The sequence below is a fragment of the Pongo pygmaeus genome, chromosome 2, assembly GCF_028885625.2.
Source record: "Pongo pygmaeus isolate AG05252 chromosome 2, NHGRI_mPonPyg2-v2.0_pri, whole genome shotgun sequence".
NCBI lineage: Eukaryota > Metazoa > Chordata > Mammalia > Primates > Hominidae > Pongo > Pongo pygmaeus.
Genome location: NC_085930.1, coordinates 192,620,859 through 192,632,885, shown reverse-complemented (window position 1 = coordinate 192,632,885; position 12,027 = coordinate 192,620,859). Strand labels below are relative to the sequence as shown.

General features: G+C 45.4%; 1 protein-coding gene across 1 annotated transcript in view; it reads left to right on the top strand.

The window, feature by feature from the left end:
- Positions 1 to 204: 204 nt before the first annotated feature.
- MCF2L2 (MCF.2 cell line derived transforming sequence-like 2) overlaps positions 205 to 12,027 on the top strand; it is a 247,265-nt gene continuing 235,442 nt past the window's right edge. Inside the window, exon 1 of the mRNA XM_054479976.2 lies at positions 205 to 567. Within this exon, the coding sequence (XP_054335951.1) occupies positions 492 to 567 (76 nt within the window). The 5' untranslated portion in view covers positions 205 to 491. The remainder of the gene's footprint in view (positions 568 to 12,027) is intronic.

Below are 12,027 nucleotides of genomic sequence, written 5' to 3'. Positions count from 1 at the left end.
GGCGCCACCCGCGGGCTGGACGTGGTGGGCGCTGGGGCGTGGGGCGGGCGGCGCGGAGGAGCCGCGGCCACCTGCCGCCTCCCCTGCACCTGGCGGAGCATCCCTCACCCTACAGTCTCTGGAGGCGGTGCCGGAAACCTGGCGGCCGGGACCGCGATTCTGGAAGCCCCGGCGCTCGCCCGGCGGGAGGAGCCGGGGCGCGGTTCCGGCGAGACTGGCGACTTGCTTCCTTTTGCAGAGCGGCCGCTCCCCTCTCGGTCCAGCTGCGACGCTGGGAAAGCGCCAGACTTGGTCTGTCACGGGAGCCCCCGCGGGGCGTGGCGAGGGAGAGCTGGCCTAGGCTGCGAGGGACTCTCGTTTCTTGCCTGGAGAGCCAGGAAGAGGGCGATGGCAGAGCATCCTCGGGCGGAGATGCCTTTAAAAAATCATCCACCGCAGCGGTAGAAACAGTTTTGTTTGGCTTTATTTATACGGAATGATTTTTCAGTGAAATGCTGTCTTGCTTAAAAGAAGAGATGCCTCCCCAGGAGCTCACCCGGCGACTGGCCACAGTGATCACTCATGTCGGTAAACGAAGCTTTAATTTTTCCTGCGTTTTATTAATGGCGGGTGAGGATGGTCTCTGGCCTTCATCCGGCTCCCGGCCTTACCCGCTGCCCCGGGGCAGCGCGCTCCCTAGGGGGTTGCTCGGCGTCTGGGCCTCGCTGCTCTGGGTCCTGCCTGCGGTGCCCAGCGGGGGGCATCCCTGGGGCGCGCCGCTGGTGGGGGTCGGGGGGCCGAGGCTGGTGCCTTCACCAGGTGGTTGCCGAGTCCGTTGAGCTCCAAACCGAGGGCTGCTGGGCTGTTACCATCCGTTAGCTGCTTCTGACGGGAGTGGGGTGGGTGGGAAGTTATGTTCTGGTTTTGGGGATAGTGAGAAAGGAGAGGGCATAAGAGGAACGAATGCCAGTGCTTTTCAGCAGAAATGACTGCCACGCCACTGAAGGCTTGTTTATAAGAAAGTGCAGGGATAGGCAGGTTACATGGGAGCGCCCCTGCGCAGCTCGGCCGCTAGGCCTGTTACTGTGCTGCCTGGAGGGGTCAGCACACCCCTGATGATCCCCGCGAGAAACCTCTGCAAGCCAAGGAGACTGAGCAATTTTAATCCTCTTCCCTGAGTTGAAAAGAGGAGCAAAACATGCATAGCTTGCTCCTGAAATAAGGGTTGTGATGGAACGTCAGGCGCCACAGACTAAGGGCAAGAGGACATTGAGACAGTTCCCAGTCAGTTTTTTCTTAGCGCTTTCTTCCTCTTGGCCTTCCCTGGACCTCCCTCAATAAAGACACACATTCAGGTTCAGAACCTTTGGATGTGGGCGACTGCAATTATCGGGATCATTTTCTCTGTTGCTGACTGTTCTTGGAGGTCCTCCCATGAATGCAAATCAGCTTTTATTGATAAAGCCGGAAACTATTTGCCTTCGTTTTCTACACATTTGTGAAAGCTGCTTTCTTGGTACTTGCATGTTAAATGTTGCCTCAATTAGTCCAACGTGTTTGCTGTAATAATCATGCACATCTCAAATGATACACTTGTGAGGACATACTTTGTAAAGATGATTTATATGGGAAGGCCCCAGTTTTGATAATTCAAGTTTAGAAAAATGTTTCTGGTGCCAAATGTGGGCACTGAACTTTTCAGACAAAAGATCAGTAGGGTCCTACCAGGTAAGGTTGAATGTGAAATATTGCTGAAGGCAGTGTGAAATAAGAGGAAAAAGAACTTGTAATGAAACAGAATTTGGAATCTGCAATATGATGAAAGTTGAAATGATTGTGCTAAAACCCAGCACGGGCATGAAGTTGTGGTATAGAGAAAGAGCAGTGGGCTGGGGGTATGACCGTCTGGATTTGAATCCTTCCCTGGACAAGTCATTCAACCTCAGGTTGAAAAATAGGAATTTTAATAATACTTTCCCACTCAGCTCAAAGCCTGCTTGTGAAGATAAGTAAGATAATTTGGGTAGAAATACTGTGTACACTGATTGCACAGACATTCCAGTTATTGGACATATCCCTGGTCCCTCTGTCACGCCACTAAAGATCTTTGCTAGGTTACTGGGCCTCTCACAGGGCAAAGCTTCCCATCTGATAAACAAGGGGGTTGACCTGGATGATTTTAAAGGTCCCTCCTATTTCTCTGGAGCAGGCTGTTCTTGAAATCTGGCAGGCAGTATTCCTTGACTAACACTTAGCTGCCTGTGGCGCCCAGGCTATGGTATTTTCTTGCCTACCTTGCTCCTTCCCTCCTTCCATAGACAGCTCCATGCGGGATACACATAGGGATTTGTCGTAGTTTCTGCTCTCAACTTCTAATGACCCTTGGCTTTTGTGTGCTTTGCAAGATTCTGTCTCCTCATACTTAATCTAATAAAACCTGTGAAGTGGGTGGGGTACTCATTACTACCCCTATCTTACAAATGAAGGAATTGACTCAGAGAGGATCATCTTTTTTTTTTTTGAAATGGAGTTTCGCTCTTATTGCCCAGGCTGGAGTGCAATGGCGTGATCTTGACTCACTGCAACCTCCGCCTCCCGGGTTCAAGTGATTCTCCTACCTCAGCCTCCTGAGTAGCTGGGATTACAGGCATGTGCCACCACGCCCGGCTAATTTTTTTGTATTTTTAGTAGAGACGGGTTTCTCCATGTTGGTCAGGTTGGTCTCGAACTCCTGACCTCGGGTGATCCGTCCACCTTGGCCTCCCAAAGTGAGAGAGGATCATCTTTTAAGGTTTCAGGGGGAGTGAGTGGCAGGCTCAGGGCCGGAAGGTAGCTCTTCATATCCCCTATTGGGGGACCTCAAGGTGGAGCGGGCGTTTCTCTAACCCTGCAACAGCCTCTGCCTTCACGGAGGGTCATCTTGGGTAGCCAGTGGAGCTTCTCGAGGGTGGATTGGCTCTATGCTTGCCTGTTCTTTTCAGGTATTTCCTTATCAAGTAGCTTCTGAGGAGGTGATCATGAGTTGGGGAAGGTTTGAGAGGTGCTTGGAGCAAGGCTTTGGGTTAGAACATTCTCCTGGTCCTATCCTAGCCACTTGCCAGGGTAGCCACACTGTCTTCCATATTCACTCGGCCTCCTCTGACCCTGAGTCAGTTTCTCCTCCAGCAGGGGTTTCTGCTCTTTCCATGTCCCTTAGACTTGATAATTGAGTCATCTCTCCTCACCCACTCCCATATTTCCATAAATGTCTTGGCTGCTGTTGATTCAGTTTCAGAAATATCTCACAGCTTTCTTTCCTCATGTCCATCCCTACTGCTACCTGCCTCAATCCTACTTCAGGACTTCATTTCCTTTTAACTAGCCATTGTGCAAACCTCCTGTCTCTCTGTGTCTGCCTCTGATGTATACTAGGAGTCAAACAAACACGACACTCTATATTCCAAAGCCTTTAATAATACCTGCACCTAGTCATTCTCTGCAGCCTAAGATACAAGCTCTTCACTGTTTGGCCTGTAAAGTTCTAGCTTTATCCCCTAATAGTTGAGATTTCTACACCTATGGTTGGACAACTTGAACTCTTCAGTTCTTTGGCTCTGTCCCATTATGTTTTCCAGCCCTTTTCTCACCTCTAAGTATTTGCACTTTTACCCCCCACCTAGAATAAGTCTTTAGTATATTTCTCCTTACAGAAATAGTACACACCTTTGAAACCCAATGCAGTGCCATCTCCTTCATGGTATCATTTCTGATCTTGCTAGTGGTACATGATGACTCCTGACTCTGAATTCCAAAGTAAGCTTTGTTCTGCTCGCATCGTGCGCATCATACTCTCCCCTGTATTATGATTACTGGGTTATTCATGTGCTTGTTTAACCTGCTCTGCTTCTAGACTCTTCATTACTTATGAAGAGTCTTATGTGCCCTAGATAGCCACTTAACACAGGGCCTCACTCTAAGGAGATGCAGAATAAATGTTTGCTGAATAGATGAATGATTGATTGTGTTTTGGAATGGAGCTGGAGTATTGAGTACCAGGCAGTTTTTACACTTTTCAGGACAGCTATAAAATATTTGTAGACAACTATTTTGTCTCCAAAACCCCACTGGAAGTAAACATGAAGCCCTTCATGTGTTCCTCATGTGATATGCTTCACTCTAGGGGCCTCCTTCTTTGGATTTTGTCCATTTGTCAGGAACTGTTATAAAATATGCAGTTCACATGTGAACACATGTCTAGATGTGTTTTCATCCATGCAGGACACATGTAGGACCATCCTTTCCCCTTGATTCTGGACCATAGAGTCACATTGGTTTACAGAATTTCAGTGTCAGAAAAGTATTGTTTGATTTTCTTCATCCTATCCCTTTTCGGTTGTTGAAATATCTGCAACTTTTGCTGTACTGCTATTTATATGTGGAGGTGCTGTCTAACTAACATGGACTATCTATGAATGTATCTCAGATTGCTCTAGGATTTTGATAGACAGGGCATATATGGCTCACATGGGAGCTTCCAATAACTAGAAACCCATAGTCATCAAGATGGGCCATGTCGCCGGGCGCAGTGGCTCACACCTGTAATCCCAGCACTTTGGGAGGCTGAGGCAGGCAGATCACCTGAGGTTGGGAGTTCAGCCTGACCAACATGGAGAAACCCTGTCTCTACTAAAAATACAAAATTAGCCAGGCGTGGTGATGCATGCCTGTGATCCCAGCTACTTGGGAGGCTGAGGCAGGAGAATCGCTTGAACCCGGGAGGCGGAGGTTGTGGTGAGCTGAGATCGCGCCACTGCACTCTAGCCTGGGTGAAAGAGCAAGACTCTGTCTCAAAAAATAAATAAATAAATAAATAAATAAAATTTAAAAAATGGTCCATGTCAGTAACTCCCCATAGAGGTTTTGCATTTCCAGCATGGCTCACTTTCCACCTTGCCCCCTCATATTAGATGTAATTATTTCACATTTTGATCTTATCATTGTTCTAAAATGACTTCATATGTTTGGCTACACCCAATTAACTGTGAAGCAGAAAAGAATATCCTTTGAAACATTCCTTATATAATTGGAGATCGGATTGTTGGCTATTTTGGTGACAGAGGCTCTAGGATACTGATCTGTAACCCAGGTTGCTACTTCTGGGACACAGTCAGCATTGATAACAGGCAGCCAGAAAAATACTAGACTGAGAAATTCAGCCCATGGCTCATTATTATACAATGTTGTTAGCAGCTGAAATGTCTAGGGTCCATGCCTCAGCTGTTGGTACTGAAAGAAGAGTCTAATTAGAGTAGGGTGTCTGCTAATCAGGTGGGAATGTGCCCAGTGGGGATGGCTGGACATGTTCCCCCATCTGACTACATTTGGGCTATTTTTCGATTAGGCTCTGTAGACACTGTGCCTAGTGTTCACAGACTCTTCAAGGGCTACTAAAAATGTTTGAACCCTAAAAAAATTGATCGACAAATTTAAAATTGCAAAATAAAATGTAAGAAACATTTAAATGTCTACAAAAGCTCTCTTGCCCTTACCATTTTGTCACATTTAAAAAGAAACAGTTGTGGAGTTGGAGTTCCATTTCCAGAAATGCCAGTGTGAAGAGTCCCAGGGATCCATTCCTCAGTGAAGCAACTGTACTTGGTGAAAATTATTTTAAAAGCCAGCCTTCTAAGGCCTCTGGAAGTTGTTTGCAGGGCATGCAGCAAATGAAAAATAATACATTTATTCAAGAAAATCTACTAAATCTTGGTAATAATAGTGAGTGTCTGTGGTACCTGAGCATGACCTGCTCTCTCCTCATCCTCCCAGCTCCTCTCTCCTCAGCTTTCAGTCAAGGGATATAGTCCCTTGCCAGGAGGGGCAGGTGTCCAGCATTTCTCATCTTCTCGAACTCCAAGTTGCTGAGGCCAAGTTCCTGGAGAGCCTCCAGCTGAGAGGTCAGGGTCTACTTCCTTCCACTCAGCCCCCATTCATAGGACAGAAGCTTTATCCCAGTTGCAGCAGGCTGAGAATACTGAGGCCTGGTTGCTTTTGCCCCAGCTCCCTCATGAAATGGAGATTCAACATTGAAAGCGGCAAGCCAAGACCAGTCTACTGCCCTGTCTGAGATTTTGCGTGGAAGTAGAGATAGTCTGGAAGAATAGAGGGTTTGAAGCTCTCCCCCAAATAACTGACTTTAGCTAAAACGGAGTATGGGAAAGCTCAAGTCTAAAGGCACTCTTGAATACAATGGAGATTTTGAGAGTAAGAAATTAAGAGGAGCCTGGTAGCTTTGTGAGAGCAACAAGCTAAACCATAGGCCAGCTTGTTTATCAGAGACTCTGAACCAGGGAAAGAGGCAACTAGAATTATATGGCGCCTAAAGATTGGCCTCAAAAACTATCTTTGCTTGAATTTAATTGAGTAAGACTGGAGCAATTTTATGCCCCAGGGCATTGTTGAAAACGATAGCGCAAGCAGTAGGTAGGTGGAGTTTAACAGCTGAGTATGATATAAACAAAGGCAGACTGCAGAGATCAGAAAGGGAGACAGGCAGTACGACTCTGTTAAACCCACACAGACTATGGGCACAACCAAAGCAACATTGTCTGAGGAGGGGCATCAGTGTCTTTACACTTGAAGGGAAATATACTTCACTAAAACAGTCTAGCTATGTCACTAAACAAGCAAACAAACAAAAACAAGCCCCAGAGATGGGGAAAAGAGGAATCAGTATTCATGGTTGCTATTACCTAAAATGTCCAGTTTTGAACCAAAATTTATGAGACCTTCAAACAAACAGGAAAGTGTGACCCTTAAATAAACAAAAAGCAGGCATCAGAAACTGCCTGTGAGAAAGCCCAGATGTCAGATTTAGCAAAAACTTCAGTACAGCCACAATAAATATGTTCAAAGAGACCAGGTGTGGTGGCTTATGCCTGCAATCCCAGGCAGGAGGATTGCTTGAGGCCAGGAGTTCAAGACCAACCTGAGCAACATAACAAGACCTTGTCTCTAAAAAACTAAAATAACTGAAATTAAAAATTTACTGGAGGAGCTTAACAGTGGATTTGAACTGGAAGAACAAAGACTGAAGGAACTGAAGATAGATTTGATAGAGATTATGCAATCTGAAGAAGAGAGAAAAATGAATAGAGCCTTAGAAAAATGTGAGACACTATTAAGTGCACTAATACACATGGAATGTAAAGAGAGGAGCTAGAGGAGGAGCAGAAAAAGTATCAGAAGAAATAATGATTTAAAAAATTCCCCAGATTGATGAAAAACATTGTACATCAAAGAAGCTCAATGATGTTCAAGTAGGATGAAGGCAAAGAGATCCACACCCAAACACATTATTGTAAAAATGCTGAAAGTGAAAGATAAGAAAATTTTGAAAGAAGAGAAAAGTAACTCATCACATACAAAGAAACTTTAATGAGGGTAACAACCAACTCTCATCAGAGACGACAGATGACAGAAAGCAGTAGTATGACATATTCAAAGTGCTAAAGAAAGAAAATTGTCAACCAAGAATCTTGTATTCAGCAAAACTATCTGATGTAGTTTTGCTCTGTGTCCCCACCCAAATCTCACCTTGAATTGTAATCCCCACATGTTAAGGGAGGGACCTGGTTGGGGGTGATTGGATAATGGGAGTGGTTTTCCCCAGGCTATTCTTTTGACAGTGAGGGAGCTCTCATGGGTTCTGATGGTTTTAAAAGTGGTGGTTTCCCCTGCATGAGCACTCTCTCTCCTGCTGCCTTGCAAAGATGTGCCTTGCTTCCCCTTTGCCTTCTGTCAGGATTATAAGTCTCCTGAGGCTTCCCTAGCCAGGCGGAACTATGAGTCAGTTAAACTTCTTTACTTTATAAATTACCCCATTTCCGGTTGTATCTTTTTTCTTTTTTTGAGACGGAGTCTCACTGTGTCGCCCAGGCTGGAGTGCAGTGGTGCAATCTCGGCACACTGCAGCCTCCCCGTCCTGGGGTTCAAGTGATTCTTCTGCCTCAGCCTCCCAATTAGCTGGGATTATAGGTGCCCGCCACAATGCCTGGCTAATTTTTGTATTTTAGTAGAGACAGAGTTTCACCATATTGGTCAGGCTGGTCTCGAACTCCTGACCTTGTGATCCACCTGCCTTGGCCTCCCAAAGTGCTGGGATTACAGGCATGAGCCACCGTGCCTGGCCGGGTTGTATCTTTATAGCAGTGTGGAAACAGACTAATACAGAGAATTGGTACTAAGAGTGGGGGAACTGCTATAAAGATAACCTGAAAATGTGGAAGTGACATTGGAACTGGTAACAGGCAGAGGTTGGAACAATTTGGAGGGTTCAGAAGAAGACAGGAAGATGTGGGAAAGTTTGGAACTTCCTAGAGACTTGTTGAATGGTTTTGACAAAAATGTTGATAATGATATGCACAATGAAGTCCAGGCTGAGGTGGTCTCAGATGGAGATGAGGAACTTATTGGGAACTGGAGTAAAGGTCACTCATGCTATGCTTTAGCAAAGAAACTGGTGGCATTTTGCCCCTGCCTTAGAGATCTGTAGAACTTTGAACTTGAGAGAGATGATTTAGCATATCTGGCAGAAGAAATTTCTAAGCAGCAAAGCATTCTTTTTCTTTTTCTTTTTTTTTTTTCCTGAGGCAGAATCTCACTCTGATGCCCAGGCTGGAGTGCAGTGGCACGATCTCAGCTTACTGCAACCTCTGCCCCCAAGGTTCAAGTGATTCTCGTGTCTCAGCCTCCCGAGTAGCTGGGACTACAGGTGCATGCCACCATGGCTGGCTAATTTTTGTAAATTTAGTAGAGATGAGGTTTCACCATGTTGGCCAGGCTGGTCCCAAATTCCTGACCTCAAGTGATGCACCCACGGTGGCCTCCCGAAGTGCTGGGATTATAGGCATGAGCCACTGTGCCCAGCCACAGCAAAGCATTCAAGACTTATTCTGAAAGTGTTCAGTTATATGCGTTCACAAAGAGATGGTTTGAAATTGGAATTTATGTTTAAAAGGGAAGCAGAGCATAAAGGTTTGGAAATTTTGCAGCCTACCTGACCATGTGGTAGAAAAGAAAAACCCTTTTTCTGGGGAGGAATTCAAGCTGGCTGCAGAGATTTGCATAAGTAATGAGGAGCTGAATGTTAATAGCCCAGACAATGGGGAAAATGTCTCCAGGGCATGTCAGAGACCTTCATGGCAGCCCCTCCCATCACAGTCCCAGAGGCCTAGGAGGAAAAGATGGTTGTATGGGCCGGGCCCAGGGGTCCACTGCTCTGTGTAGCCTTGTGACATGGTGTCCTGTGTCCCAGCCACTCCAGCTGCAGCTGTGGCTAAAAGGGGCCAAGTTATAGCTCAGGCCATTGCTTCAGAGGGTGCAAGCCCCAAGCTTTGGCAGCTTCCATGTGGTGTTGAGCATGCAGGTGCACAGAACAAGAGGTGAGGTTTGGGAAACTTCCTAGATTTCAGAGGATGTATGGAAATGCCTGGATGTCCAGGCAGAAGTCTGCTGCGGGGGCAGAGCCCTCATGAAGAATCTCTGCTAGGGCAGTGTGGAGGAGAAATAGAGTCCCCACTGGGGAACTGCCTAGTGAAGCTGTGAGAAGAGGGCCACCATCTTCCAGACCCCAGAATGACAGATCCACCGACAGCTTGCACCGTATGCCCGGAAAAGCTGCGGGCACTCAACGCCAGCCTGTGAAAGCAGCTGCAGTGGCTGTACCCTGCAGAGCTACAGGGGCAGTGATGCCCAAGGCCTTGGGAGCCCATTCCTTGCATCAGTTTACCCTGGATGTGAGACATGAAGTCAAAGGAGATCATTTTGGAGCTTTAATATTTAATGACTGTCCTATTAGATTTCAGACTTGCATGAGGCCTGTAGCTCCTTTGTTTTTGCCAGTTTCTCTAACTTGGAATGGGAACATTTACCCAGTATCTGCACCCTCATTGTATCTTGGAAGTAGCTAATTTGCTTTTGATTCTACAGGCTCATAGGCAGAAGGGACTTGCCTTGTCTCAGATGAGACTTTGGACTTGCACTTTTGAGTTAATGCTAAAATGAGTTAAGACTTTGGGGGACTATTGGGAAGACATGATTGGTTTTGAAATGTGGAAAGGACATGAGATTTGGGAGGAGCCAGGGGCGGAATAATATGGTTTGGCTCTGCTTTCCTATCCAAATCTCATCTTGAATTGGAATCCCCACATGTTGAGGGAGGGACCTGCTGGGAGGTGATTGGATCATGGGGGTGGTTTCCTCCATGCTGTTCTCATAATAGTGGGGGAGTTCTCACAAGATCTGATGGTTTTATTTATTTATTTATTTAATTTTTTGAGATGGAGTCTCGTGCTGTCACCCAGGCTGTAGTGGAGTGGCACGATCTCAGCTCACTGCAATCTCTGCCTCCTGGGTCCAAGTGATTCTCCTGCCTCAGCCTCCCAGATAGCTGGGACTATAGGTGCACACCACCGCACTCAGCAAATTTTTGTATTTTTAGTGGAGATGGGGTTTTGCCATGTTGGCCAGGCTGGTCTCAAACTCCTGACCTCAGGTGATCTGCCCATCTTAGCCTCTCAGAGTGCTGAGATTACAGGCCGGGCCACAAGATTTGATGGTTTTACAGTTTCCACTGCACACTCTGTCTCTCCTGCCACCCTGTAAACATATGCTTTGCTTCCCTTTCATCTTCCACCATGATTGTGAGTTTCCTGAGGCCTCCCTAGCCATGTGGAACTGTGAGTCAATTTAACCTCTTTCCTTTATAAATTACCCAGTTTCGGGTAGTATCTTTATAGCAGTGTGAAAACGGACTAACATAGTATCTGTAAGAAATGAAGGCAAAATAAAGACATTCCTGGATAAACAAAAACAGATAATTAATTGCTAACAGATCCACCTTTTAAGAAATACTAAAGGAAGTTATTCAGGCTGAAAGCAATTGACCCCAGGTGGTAATTCAAATCCATATGGAAAACAAAGAGCGTCAGTAAAGGTAATTATGTGATTATGAAAGACACTGTAAATGCATATTTCTTCTTTATTCTTTTAACTGATTTAAAAAGCAATTATGTTAAACAAAAGTACAAATGGTCCCCAGCTTACAATGATTCAACTTACAACTTTTTGACTGTACAATGGGTTTATCAGGATGTAACTTCATCATAAGTTGAAGAGCCTCTTACGACTTATGATGGGGTTACAGTTTCTACTGAATGCATACAGCCATTCCTTGGCGTCCAAGGGGGATTTGTTCCAGTACCCCCCAATGTTTACCAAAATCTTTGGATGCTCAAGTCCCTTTTATAAAATGATGTAAATGGTTAACCTATGCCCATCCTCTTGTATACTTTAAATGATCTCTAAATTACCTTTTTTTTTTGAGACAGAGTCTCACTCTGTTGCAAGGCTGGAGTATAGTGGAATGGCACGATCTTGGCTCATTGCAACCTCTGACTCCCTGGTTCAAATGATTCTCCTGCCTCAGCTTCCTGAGTGGCTGGGATTACAGGCACGCACCACCACGCCAAGCTAATTTTTTTTTTTTTTTAATTTTTAGTAGAGATGGGGTTTTACCATGTTGGCCAGGATGGTCTCAATCTCCTGACCTCATGATCTGCCTGCCTCGGCCTCCCAAAGTGCTAGGATTACAGGCATGAGCCACCACTCCCAGCCTGATCTCTAAATTACTTATAATACCTAATACAATATAAATGCTATGTAAATAGTTGCTGTACTTTATATTTTGAATTTGTATTTTTTTATTGTTGTGTTGTTTTTTATTTCTTTGAATATTTTTGATCTGCCGTTGGTTGAATTCATGGATACAGAGCCCACAGATACAGAGGGCCAACTATATTGCTTTTGCAACATTATAAAGTTGAAAAATCATAAATCAAGCCATCATAAATTAGGAATTGTCTGCTGTGTTGCCAGCTTTAAGTGCATTTTTGACTTACAATTATTTTGACCTACGATGGCTTTATGAAGACATAACCCCATTGTAAGTTGAGGAGTATCTGCATATAATGTACTGTTGGGTATATAATATTCAGTAACATAATATATTTA